The sequence below is a fragment of the Mesitornis unicolor genome, unplaced genomic scaffold (assembly GCF_000695765.1).
Source record: "Mesitornis unicolor isolate BGI_N332 unplaced genomic scaffold, ASM69576v1 scaffold5611, whole genome shotgun sequence".
Classification (NCBI taxonomy): Eukaryota; Metazoa; Chordata; class Aves; order Mesitornithiformes; family Mesitornithidae; genus Mesitornis; species Mesitornis unicolor.
The window spans coordinates 20,307-33,724 of NW_010164331.1; the positions used below are offsets into that span (position 1 = coordinate 20,307).

Here is a 13,418-nt window from a genome sequence, read left to right on the forward strand (position 1 = left end):
TATTTCAGAAGCTCATTATTAAAGACTTACGCCGTCGCCATACTAACTAGTGTGTGAAGAATTCATTAAAAAGAGGGAAAAGATGGCTTTATTTTGAACTGAAGTTATTTGGGATGGGGGAAGAGGAATAGCTAATCAGGAACACTTGTTGTTGAATGCTTAGATTTTCTGTACTCTGCTTTGAGTTTGGACGCATCCCTGGTTGTTCCACTAAGTTGGATTGTGATACTGAATCAAAGGTGAGTCTGCACAGAGCACTGAGTCCGCATGTGGTGTTGTCCTGAAGAGTGGACTCTGAAGCTTAACATAAATTTACTTGTAGCACTTTTGTGAGTAGATGTATATATATTCATTATTCATTTACATTAGGATCCTAGTGTTGCTTTTGGGTTTGTTTATTAATAATAATATTTTTTGTTAATGCATAAGTACTGCATAAATATATTTGGGACATGAGACTGTTTTCCTCACATACTCATCATGTAGATTCTATTTTATTTAGGTATTTAATCAGCAGCTTTAAATATCTTTTATGTATGTATCAGTTGATGGAAACTACTTAATAGTGTAGTAGAAGACTAAAGGGCCTATCTTGAACCTTCTGACAGAAAATACAGCGGAAGCCAAGGAGAATACACATTGGATTTTTAGATGTCTTGTGACAAAGCACTCTTCACATTCAGGTGCTGTTCAGAGAAATCCACCTGTACCCTGGGTTCCTAGAAGCAAAATGTTATGTTGATACTGGAATTTTTTGTTTTATGCAATATAATGCAATATAATAATATAATTCATTTGCATTGTCTTTTTACAGCCATCTTTGAATCCAGAAGCTGGAAGACACAACAACCAGAACAAACCTTTAGGGACACCTTCTGGAGTATGGGGTAGGTAAAGTTATTTACATTGCTGCACAGAATGCTGATGCTGAAGCAGAAAGCTGTAACCAATGTTTAAATGCCAGTTTTTTCACTCAAAAATAATTTAAACATTTAAGTGAAGCAGACAGTGTGCCACTTTGTTGTTGGTTTTTTCCCACAATATTCAATAATCTCTTGGCCTTTTTGTCTACTTGAAACTGTGTTTATCTTGTTATAAAAAAACCTGCTGGTGGCAGTAATGTCACTGTTCTGCATTTGCTTCCTGTCTTACTGCAGTTACAGCTTCACACAGACATCACTTCAAGGGCAGAGCAGATTTGAGTGAACTAGACATTAGTTCCTGACTTGTGATCCTCAAAAAAATTAACTTTTATGGGGCTTTTAACTGTTTGCTCCTGCAGATGTGTTGATTTGGCCTAAGAAATATTATGCTTCTTTGCAAGAGCATTACGTCTTCTGAGGTGTATAAGTTATGCAAAGTGTATTTTTGCAGTGTTAGTGAATTAACAAAGCTGATCCACGGTTGCTCAAAAAGATGCTGATATGTGTTCTGGTTCCTGTGGTGTGGTGGCAGGCTGCTGGCTGATGTCACTGTAGGTTTTTCCCTTCAGTGTCAAAGGAGCTGTTGTGGTTAAATGACAAAAGATTGGACTTTGAGATCCTTATCCAGTATCTTTGCTCAAAGCGGAAATGAAAGCACAGCTTGTAGCAGTCTCAGAATCAGATGTGGGGCATCTGAGATTGAGAGGGGAGTAGCTGGAGCAGTATACTGAAGCTGTTAGGAGACTGAACGTTTGTAATTCAGAATCTTTCTGTTTATTTTTACAGAAAACCCCCCTAGTGCCAAGCAACCTACCAAGATGCTGGTCATCAAAAAGGTTTCAAAAGAGGATCCTGCCGCCGCCTTCTCAGCTGCATTTACATCACCTGTTTCTCACCTGGCAAATGGCAACAAAGCCACCACCATTGTCCCAAGTGTCTACAAAAATCTGGTTCCTAAACCTGCAGCTCCTCCTTCCAAGGTACAGGGGTTTTCAGACAAGTTAGTGAGCTGCAGATCAAGGGAGAACTCTCTCCTTTGATGAGGGAATCAGCCCACTAACTAATAGCAGGAGTTGGGATTTACTAGTTCCTGGGGTAGAGGCCTTTGCAGTACAGGTCTGTTTACTCCTGACATTGTTGTTCCCTGTTAAAACGCCATTTGGTCTTGGCTGTACAGAGAACTCAACTCTGCTGACCATACTAATGTCTGTTTGAATGGGTGTGTGCTGATGCATTAGACAAATCCTTGTTGTAATTAGACAAAACAAGCAATCCCAGAGAAGACCAATGTGTGCTATGATGTGTTCATGTAACTACCTTCAAAAATCTTCATTAGGTTACAATACTTTCATGTGTTTAAAATACAATTGAGGCTAAGATCTGATTAGATTGTAACATCCTGCAATTTCGCTCTAATTTAGTCAAACCTTAAAGACAACCTGGAAAAGTAGTGGGGTTTGTGCTGTAATTCTTTTACTGAATGAAATACAGAAGAGTTGAAAACAACAAGCAGGGTTTTTTTTGGCTTCTTAGTTCTAGACTCAAGAGAATCTACATGTATAGATGCCCTAGAAAGTTTGTAGGATTGATAGGGAAAGTATTTAAGAAACTGAAGAAAATTATTAGCTAGGTCATTCTTTAAAAAGGTGTCCAAATACTTTGAGTTCTAAAATTTACTTGCTGATGCTGGCTGTGACATTCTAACAAAATCTTCCCTATGATAAGTGTAGATTAGCATTGCATACTTCAAAGATAAAAGCAAAATAGGAAAGATTAACAACTTACTTTGTAAGAAAGCAAGTTTAGAGCTTCTTTTGTAAGCCTCACTTAATTTGGGTCAAATTCTACCAACTACAGGAGAAATCCTAGTAGGTAGAATTATTATCAAATCTAGTATAAACCTTTAATTTGAAAACTGATCTCCCCCTTGGTGAGATGTGGTAAATCAGCCTATTGTAAAGGTTATTAATAAAAGAGCTTTTCATTCCACGTACAGTTTTCAATCCATATACGTTCTTGCTGAGAGTAGTTAAGCTGCTCTTGAAGCTTTTCCTAACTTGACTTCTGAAATTAGACTCTAAGTTTTGACTCTTTACATAAAACAAAAAAAATAATCAGTGCTCACAGTTGGAATAAACATTTTCATTTGTATAGATAATTTGAAAAATGTGATCTGTTTTTTTCTGAGACAGCCTTGTGACTGTGGCACGAAAGTTCAGCTTATGTAAGAATTAATGGTAGGGCTTTTTTTCAGCTTGTTCTACATGTTACGTAGCTGTCATTTGCATTCCAGCTTGTGTATCTACATTTAAATCAGAGATTATGGCAATATGTAGTAGCTTCTGTGGCACAAAAGTTCAGCTTATGTAAAAATTAATGGTAGGGCTTTTTTTTCAGCTTGTTCTACATGTTACATAGCTGTCATTTGCATTCCAGCTTGTGTATCTACATTTAAATCAGAGATTATGGCAATATGTAGTAGCTTGGTAGCTCCCCAAGTTCCTTTTATTGAAGTATTTACTGAACCAGCCTGGATTACACTGGATTCATACCTGAAGTATTGCAGTGTTGATAAGGTATTAAATGCTATTTGGCTAGTGGAGAAGGTATGGACTTCCGATACGCAACCCAAGAGGTTAGTCATGCTCAACAGGAGATAAAGATGTGCTTTTTAAGTGTGTATGGACTGACATGACGCTGACATTGTTGGGGGAGTGGGGTGCTCCTCAACAGTGGGGACTGCAACAGGGAAGAATTGTTTGCTGGTGTCATCAACAGCGCTTTTGTTAATGAGTGGTGACCGTTAGCAAAGCTAACAGGTCGGGATACCAGCATATCCTTAGTCAGAAAAACTGTGTGCGTAAAGCAGCTATGATAGAACGTGTTCTTCTGAAGACTCTAGGAAGTTGTACAGAAATTGCAGTGCATGAAGTGGTAGAGGGGTCAGAGTGTTCCTTTTGACAAAGTCAGCAGTATTGGAAAGTTGTCACAGGCAAATTGAATGAAAAATGTTTCTGTTAAGTTGTACCATTGTTTCTTGGCTAATTATTCACAGTCAAGCAATCCATGAAGGTCACAATCTGCAGGCTACTCCTTTTTGATACTCATTTCTAGTTGTGCTTGAATCCAGCGGCCAAGATCGCAATAGGGGTCTGTCTTTGGGTTTGGCTGAGCTGCCCCTTTGTGGAAGCTGGGAGAACAACAGTCAGCAGCCAAGAGACGGGTGTCTGAGCGGTGCAAACACTGCATCTGCAGGAAGAAACTTTGTGTCATAGTATTTCTGCGCCCTGATTTTGGTATCAGGCAATATTGCGCAGATCGGGATATTTTCTGGGTTCGAAGGGAATATTTGAAATGTGTTGTGAATGCTGAATAATCCATTCAGTAATGTGGACTGCTCCTGTTTTTAAGTTGGAGTGGAAGAGTAATGCTGATGGCCTCCCCTAATAATTCATTTATTTACAAATGAATACAATAGCCCAATGGAGAGTTGGAACGTACTGAAACGGCTTCCGCTTTCATTGCTTGCCAAATGCCAGATCTGTTGCATCACAGATTTAACTGAATCCCACTTGTGCATGAGTTACTTTCCTGGTGACTCGAAGCTGGCTTCAGAAGTCTAATGCGGGTCAAAGGAGGAACCAGTGCTTTTCACTGCTCTGAGAGGTGCCTTTCTTGTGCTCCTTGTATCAAGTTTCATGTTGGGATCCTTTGTGTAAAGTCTGTCTCTTCGCAGTGTTTGTCCTTGGTTGATAAGAGAGGCGCAAGAATAACATTCCAAGGAACAGAAACTTATCTTGAAGTCTTTCTTTTTGGCAAAATTGCCAGTGTATTTGAAGGGACGCTGCAGAGAGTACCCAGAGCGAAACAGCGAGTTCTCAGACACTTTAATGAACTGGCTGCTTTTTCTTTTTTAAATTTGTTGTTGTTGTTGCTAAATCACCACAATGATAGACACTTTCAGGGTCCTAGGAAGTAAATAACTTGCATTCTCAGCCTGGACAGAAATATTCCTTGACGTGCTCCTTTCTTGCACGGGGTAAGTTCCCGTCAAGTGATGCAAAGCCTTTTTGTGGCATACAGTGTTCCCATAGGAAATGTGAAGTTAATTGGGGATTTTTTGACTTCCCATCTGTGAGTAGCTGTAAGATGCACTGCATTACTCAGTGGTAGTTCCTGTTAATGAAGAGCAGTGCTGGATTTTCTCTTTGAGCTCTAACAGTGTTGTACTGGAGAGTCGTGCCCACGAAGCAGAATTGTCTGTGGTTTGAGGAAAACAGAAGAAGATGGGGAAAAAGCAGGTGTTAAGGTAAACTTGTTGAGACTGTTCTTGGAGAGGAAGGGAAAACAATCCATACAACAGCCAACGTGCTTATTTGTTTAACTGCTTGCAAGCAACCCCTTCTTGTGCCATACCATTTATTGTCCGCTATTTTGTGTTCTCTTCAATATAGCCAAGTCCATGGAAAGCCAACAGAAGTGAACACAAACCAGGCTCGCTTTCCTCCAGCCGTGACTCTGCCTTTACCAGTCCAGTGTCTGTAACCAAACCAGCGGTACTGGCGAGTAGCTCAGTCCTCACCTCTCCCAAAGAGGTAAGGGGTTGGGTTTGGGGATAAGGTGGGAACTTCTATCACTGTCACTTACTATAGCTTAAACATGATAAGGTCCTCTTTGTACCTGGCATGCCTACCTTTGCACCCTTGAAGAATGACTCACACATTCGTAGCACATTTTGCCACATCTCTGATAGACTAGAGGAAATTTAAAAGGTGGTTTTCCTGGATGTAAAGCCATTGGTGTTTGTCCAAGTGTATTAAAATTTCCCTCCAATATTAAAAAAAAAAAGGACTAACAGTTTAAGTAGTGTTACATAACTAATTCTTTTTCTTTCTGAAACGAGGATAATGCCCCTCCTGCAGAAGTGTTGAAATAGCACCTTTATTCATAAGAGACCACACAGCGTGTTGACAACGAAAAGGATGCCAGCTAGCACTGGCACTGTGTACGCACAAGCCAGTCTAAGATAACCAGATTGAGATACAGTCTAAATTCTTCAAACAATACAGGATGACTTTCGTGTTACAGAGCCACTCCTGTTAGACTGGTATCTGAACCAATCTAAGATTATGCATACTGATCTACCACCGCAGGCCTGAAGGATAGTTCCTGAAAGGGCTGTTCCTACCTTTAGAAAACATGTCAAAAAATGGTACCTCTTTACATCACATTCTCTTGTAGCATTATAAAGCCTTCTACAGAAAGTTAAGAATAAAATCAGAACTGAGGTAAAATTTAATTCCCTTTCACAAGTCTGCTTCTAAACCTTAGCTGTAACTGTCTTCACCTAATGTGTAGAAATTAAGTTGCAGTACCTCAGCAGTTCTATACAGTGCCACTAAAATGTCTACTTGAGCAGAGAGCTCGAGTGCTTTAGTAGAGTATTCCACATCACCAGAAGACATCTAATTTTCAGTCTCCTTTGTTCATTCTTACCTTCTGTCTCTGCAGTCAAACTTATTACCATGTTGAGAGCTTTAATTTCAGTCCTGTGCTAGCTTTTTGTCCTAATAGTCACTTGTTGTGTCTGTTACAATAGCTGGTTCGTTCCTTACTGTGTTGAATTAGGCAAAATCTGAAAAGGCCACCTGAAAAATCTGTATTGTAAGTCATTACTTCGAGCCTGCACTTCCCTGAAAGACGCCATTGCACACCAGTGTTTCATGTGCAGCAGGCATGAGAAATAGCAGCAGCAGCTGCTGCTGCCTTGTTTTGGTTTTGCTAAATATTTCAGTTCCCTTAGTCTTTGCTCGGAGCCCTGTGAACATGATAAGAATACTTTGCAAAGGAGATTTGTTTTGGAGACCCTGAATTTGCAACCTTCCCACCCTAGTTTAAAAAAAGAAAAAAAAGGTAGCGAGAGGGACAAAAACACTACAGACTTTAGTAAATTTGACTGTTTTAATACTAAGAAAAAAGTCAAAGCAAGTAAGTGAAGGAAAAGAATAGTTCTGCATGCAAGATCCTAGTGTCAGGTATTAATGACCAAATTCCTCGTTGTCTTAGAGTAGCCAGACACGAACTCCATGTATGAGCAGAAGGTCAAGATAGTGGGAACTTTCACGTAACATTGTGTTCTTAGATTTCTTTTGCGTGTCCAGTCAATGATGGAACGGATTAAACTGAAAGCTTATCTTGGTTAGCAGTGTTTTTATTGCGGTGTCATGGCTGAGCTACTGCTCATGTGCAAACTGTTGTGCCTTGTGCCTGGTTCACAGATTCAAGATAATTAAGAAAGTTTAAACACTGGCAGAGCATGGGAGGTTATGTTGGGCTCGTGAATTGAGCTGAGCAGGTCTTCCCCAGGCTCCGGGGTTGTCTGTGTCTGGCTCTGCACTGACCCGTCTGGGCTGTGAGCACACATGGCAAGGAACCAGCAGTGTGCTCCTCCAGGGAGGATATCCAGGCTGTGGCTGCCTATTTCATATCCAGTTGTGGTTAATTAAGGATGTGACCACTCCCTGAAAGGAGATTACCACCCCATAGCTTAATTTCAGGGTAGAGTCTGTCAGGGTGGCTTAAGACACAAATTTGAATTGAGCCTAATCTCCTTAATTTTGTAATTTTTGCAGGGTAAAAATCTTGCATTAAATTCCCTGCCTTAATATCCTGTTGCAGGCTCCAGCATTGCCTGAGAGAGTTACATTGCCAAGGAACAAAATGAATGTAATTGTGGCCATATGAATTGACTCCTTGGGGTAGAAAAAATCTGAGTCGATAAGGACAGGTGGGAGCGCAGTGTGCTGGCAGAGGAAAAAGTGAACGTGCCAGCAGCCAGTATTGTGATGGGAATCTGACATTACAGTTGTTTTGAAGGGCTAAGAGCCAGCCAAAGAACTGAGGGATGTTTGACTCTGCAGAGGGTCTCATCTTTGCAGCAACACGGTTTGAAAATCTCTGTATTCTGCCTTCCTTGTCTAGAGTCCTTCCAGCACCACCCCTCCCATCGAGATCTGCTCTTCACGCTTGACGAAGCTGATGCGCCGCACCACTGATAAAAAGAGCGAATTCCTGAAGGCACTGAAAGACGATAGAAACGGGGAGATAACAGAGAACAGAGAATGTGACAAGCTGGAGGACGTAAGATTGTTGTCCTTACTGTATATGTGATCATTGTGTATTTAAGGGGTTGGGTACTGAAACAAAGGCAGAGCAGTGTCTGTAGTTCAGGCTCTAGCGGAGGACAGGAGTGATTTCTGTGGCTCTGGCACACGTGGCAGCAGAGGCAGTGCACAGCACCGTGATGAGGCGAGATCCCCAACATGAAAAATGCAAATGAGTAAGAAATGAAGTTAAATGGAAGGTTGCAGATGGTGAACGTAGTTGAGGTATTTGCAAGGATGCTCTAGGGCATCCTGTGTAACCTCATCTGGGTGTTCCTGCTCCGGCAGGGGGATTGGACTGGATGAGCTTTGGAGGTCCCTTCCAATCCCTAACGGTCTGGGATTCTGTGAAGGTGTGGAACAGTACCGTATTTTAACATCTTAATTTGCTTTCAAGCTTCCTTGTCAGTCTACATCCCCAGGAAAGTAGAATTCAGTGCTTGAGAAAGGTGCAGGGTAGTGGCTAAGCCTCAGAGGCTTGGACCAGACCTCTAAATGTGTATGTCTGGCTTAATGTGTATGTAAAGAGCATCCTCAGGAGTATTTAATTCTTAGTTTTCTTACTCAATCTGAAGCCGCTGATGATGGATTTGTAATGCCAGCACTTACTCTCCCCACACAAAAGTGCTGTCCACCAAATGTTGATACTGTGTTGCCTTGGCTCAGCTGGGTCGAAGTTGTTTTCACCCACTATCAGTCCAGGCTCTGTAAAAAACACTGACTCAAGGTGAAAGGCTTGGCTCTACTTCAAAAAGCAGGAGCTTGAACTTGGAACTGTGCTGTCGGCGCAGTCTGCAAGCACGCTTTGATGCTTTTATCTTTCTTTAGATGGAGAGCAACAGCACACCAGAACCAAAGGAAAACTGGGAAGAGAACTGCCATCAGAACGGCCTTTCTCTCCCTTTGCCGGAGGAGGGGGAAAACCTCTCTCATTCATTGGAAGCAGAACACAGGTGAGTAAATGGCAAAATAAGGTGCCTGGAGTAAAGGAGGGGGAGTCCTTGGGCTGTGTGAGGAGAAGGAAACTGTTCCAAAGGCGACTCTCCAGGAAGCAGCGGTTGCTCTGTGTGCACTGAGCTGGAGGTGTGTGTGACCAGTGCTGGTCTGGGTGGAGTCTTATTGACAATAAAACAAGGCACTGATGGCAGCTGAGCCAAGACTTTGCCAAGGACTGTAATTAAATTCCTGCACGTCTCCAGTGCCGCATCCCTGTGCGTCCGTGCTGCCTAGATACTGACCTGCCCACACCGGCAGTGAGCACAGACCTAGTGAGATCCCGGTTAATTCACAAGCAGTGTCCTAAGTGCAATGGTCTGAAGACCCTCATATACACACACACCCCCCACTTTCTGTCTGCACTTAAAATACTCCTGTGCTGCTTTAAATGCTGTAAAAGTGGAAGAGAGTTAAGAAAATATTTACCTAGTATCTCGACTTGTATCTCACTGGAATGAGTAAGCAGCGTGCGAGCACCAAGCTTCAGGAGGATCTGGAGCTGCAGTACTGGTTTGATTGCCTCGTGTTCTCCTTGGGTAGAATCTCAAATCTCTGCCTTGCTGTCCTGCCAGACTAGTTGTTCATGCATTGTACAGGACTGCTGGTGATTAAATACTTGTAAAAGCATTGAGTAGGTAAAATGTTGGGTAAATATAAAGCATTGCGGAAGAGGTCTCTAATATGGAAGATTCCCTGGTGAATTGGGAGCGATTTATTACAAAACCTTGTGCTTCGTGGACAAAATGTTCTCTCCTTTGCCATTGCTCCTTTGCTTTAATTCCTGTGCCCCTTTTATTTCCTCCACAAATCAGGTTATTGAAAGAAATGGGATGGCAGGAATATCCTGAAAACGATGAGAACTACCTTCCCCTTACGGAGGATGAGCTCAAAGAGTTCCAAATTAAATCAGAGCAGGTATGTTTGACAGCTCCTGCCACTTGTGACTGCTCTTCTCACTTGCTTCTCATGCAGAAGTCTGCTGTGGTGTAATTCTTAAGGATGTTTGAGCAAACAATTGAAGTGAGATTGTGGGGCAATTGGTCACTGCGTTAGCTGTGCAGAGCACGTGTATACAGTGAAATGTGTGACTTGTGCCCACAGATGACTGGTGACAGTTACTCTCTGCACTTCTGCTTGTTTTAAAACTTGCTTTCACTCCTACAGCGAAGAAGAAACGGATTTGGGAAGAACGGATTTCTTCAGGGCCGCGGCTCCAGCCTGTTGTTCCACTGGAGAAGCACTTTCAAGACAAAGATTGAGGACTCAGACACAGAAACCAGTAGCAGCGAAACATCAGATGACGATGCCTGAAAGTAGGCACGAGAAAATTAAAATAAATAAAACCAACCCAATAAACTCAGTTCATAGTTCAACACGTGTTTGGGGTTGTATAAACTACACAGAGTTTATTCTGTCTCCAGTCTGTTTCAGTTTTTTCTTTTGTTGTTGATACTTCATGCACAAGGGAAATAATTGTATCCCAAAGAAGAGAGAAATTGGCTTCTTTAGCTTTTTCTTTTGGTTTTGCCCTAATGCTTAATAGAAGTTTGTGCAGCTAGCAAATTTTGACAAAAATCCCTTGTGGGGCAGTGCACAAGTTCAGTCCTGTAAGCAGGATACAAGTGGCTGACTGATCTTTGCAACAACAAGCTTCTAACAGTGCCGCCCGCAGTACACGGTGTCGTGCGGTAGCAGTGTGCTAAAACAATCATTGTCAATGACAAAATGGCTATTGAAGTTCTAATTATGTTAAATTAATGCTAATAACATGAATTTTTTATTTTATTTTATTTTTTTTTTGGCGGCTCGGGGAGCTTCATCACTTAACCAGGCGTTTGTGGTTTTCTTTTTTTGGGTACAGCTGTAAAATATTTGGATATAGGAATTGTTTGTGTTCTTCTTCTTGCAGCCTTGATATTCAGGGTGGATTGTAAAATATAAATTTTTTGTGAGATTTCAAAGATTAAGATTATTTTGATAACATTATTTACAGATTTAAAAAAGTGACTATCACATTGAGTCTGTATGAGGGGGAAAAACTACTGCATCAAAAATAACTAACTTGGAATAAATATTTTGCATCAGTTTGCCAATTCTAATTGTCTTTCTTATGTAAGAAAAAGCTTTCCTCTAAAGGGACCTGCAACTCTGGGGATTTAGCAGCACTGGGGATAAATAGTTTCTTCTCCCACTGTGTTTTTCCACTTGGCAAACATTGCTGTAGCGCTCAGACTGCAGGAGCTTAAACTCTTCCTGTAAGAAGGGAGAGGAAGAACAATGGTGAGATGATAGCCCATGTTTGTTGGTTGGTGTTGTTTTTTTTTTTAAGAAATGAAAGGAAATAATTCGAATTATCTTCCACTGAAGCAGTTTGCTTTTTTTCTTTTCCGCTTCATACAAAACCATGAAGCTCGACTGGTCGGTGTCACTTGTTCCTAGTGCAATGCTGCTGTTTATGTTCACAACGTGGCAAGGGAATGTCTGAATCCAAAGCTGTTTTCATTGAACTCTTTTTTAAAAATTCATGAAAACATTTCTATTAGATTAAAAAGGATTTTACAAACAACTCGGTTGTGGCCTAAGCTATTTCAGTGTCTGTTGTAAGTTCAGCCTGTACACAAACGTTCTGGACCGGAGTGTTCGTGTGGTCGTGCACTGTTTGCAGGTGGGTTGGGCGGAGGTGTACGTAGAGCATGAGATCCTGGGGGACTGCAGCCGAGGTCTTGCTGGGGTGGTTTTAATCCCCTCCTCCCCAGGCAGAGAGGGTGATTGATGTGTAACGGGATCTTAACAGTTAGCCCTGAATTTTTGCATCTGGTCTCAAGGTAACGCTCGGTGATGTGAGGTGTAACTCTGCTCTCTGTGACTCCAGTTCCTTTGGCTTTTGTCTGGGAAAAGTTTACCTTCCTACATCCATGTAAGTGAAAAATCACACAAATGTATTTGCATTGTTGTCAAGAAATGGGGTAAGTTTAAGGAAGTTCACACCAAATCCATGCTGAGACGAGCGGATTGCTGCACAGCTCCTCTGTGGAGTGGGGAATCTGCCTGATGGGGACAGCAGAGCGTGGCGTGGGGGTACAGGGGGCTCTGTGTGTCTGCGCCGAACTCTTCCTCCAGCTTCCTTCACCCTGACCCTCTGAGGGGTTGTGCGTGGTTTAAACATCTGAAACGTTTACAGAGTTTGAGTGCCTGCGGGAGAGCCAAACTGAGCACATCCCCAGAGCTCACCAGTGGCTTTGTCCTGAGCAAATCGCCGATTTTGTGACTGGTCTCACTAGCGGCAAACTGGGAGGGTGTCCTGTGGCACCCGAGAAGAGCCTGTGGGTGCTCAGCAAGCAGAGATGGGTGCAAGGGGGAAGGAGGGCAGGGTCCTGGGCACCTGTGGCAATGGAAAGGGGGCAGTGGTGGTAAAGTGTGTTTAGAGAGGAGGAGTTTATTTTGGAGTTGCACAGGACTGGGTGCTGGCTGGATTTCCACAAATCAAGCACAGCACCTGTAAAAACTACACTGTGTTTATCCTGATACATGATTAGCAAAACTCCACCTAAAACTACATTAATTGATCCAAAATTACTTAATCTGCTCTCTACTGGTCTGTTAATGTCATGCTTTTCATGCCAATGAGTCCACATGCGCAGTGTTCTCTTTCTTTTGGGTCGGTGGTCATGAGTCAGTGTTTGCAATCTCCCCCCGCCGCATTTACCTTGACCCCGGTTTTCACAGTTTGTGCTGACTTCATCCTCGTTAGGCAACAGTCCAAGATTTGGCACCTCTGGGCCGGATGATTGGCCTCTTATCAGTCTTGTAACTTCTTCTCAAGGACACGGTCATTAGGGAGCGCAAAGAAATTGATGTAGGAGTCCTCCAGTTAATCCTCCCTGATGCTTCCCAGGACCAAGTGTCCTGCTGGACAAAATTTATGTTCTCCTAATCTTATGATACTGCTTTCTGTGAAAACATCCCCAACATCTGCTTCCTGCTTTGAAGACCTAGTTATTCTCATATACAAGCTTCTTTGCTTTATACTCCAAAGTTCAGCTCCCTGTGCAACAGCGGGCACAAGGAGCTGTCTCACCTCGGCGTGGAGGTTGCTCATCATCAGCTTAAACACTGCGGTGCGCAGTTGTGAGCTGCTGCAAGGAGGAAAAGGGGCACCCCTGGGGCAGGGCGAGAGCTTTGTAACCGCGAAAGGTTACAAAGCCTCTGGCTCAGCATCGCTGCTGGCAGGGCCTCCCCCGTCTCGTTTTTCGTGGATTGCTCAGGTGGCCCAGTGCCGTCTTCCCCTTCTCCCGTGCCTGCGGTGAGCAGCGGGGTCAGGGTGCGGCTGCCCTCG

General features: G+C 42.6%; 1 protein-coding gene across 1 annotated transcript in view; it reads left to right on the plus strand.

The window, feature by feature from the left end:
- Nucleotides 1-11,175, plus strand: part of GPBP1L1 (GC-rich promoter binding protein 1-like 1) — a 16,423-nt gene extending 5,248 nt beyond the window's left edge. The window contains exons 5-11 of the mRNA XM_010194268.1: nucleotides 815-887; nucleotides 1,710-1,903; nucleotides 5,378-5,518; nucleotides 7,905-8,063; nucleotides 8,915-9,039; nucleotides 9,895-9,997; nucleotides 10,247-11,175. Coding sequence (XP_010192570.1) covers nucleotides 815-887; nucleotides 1,710-1,903; nucleotides 5,378-5,518; nucleotides 7,905-8,063; nucleotides 8,915-9,039; nucleotides 9,895-9,997; nucleotides 10,247-10,393 — 942 coding nt within the window. The 3' untranslated portion in view covers nucleotides 10,394-11,175. The remainder of the gene's footprint in view (nucleotides 1-814; nucleotides 888-1,709; nucleotides 1,904-5,377; nucleotides 5,519-7,904; nucleotides 8,064-8,914; nucleotides 9,040-9,894; nucleotides 9,998-10,246) is intronic.
- The last annotated feature ends 2,243 nt before the right edge of the window (nucleotides 11,176-13,418 follow it).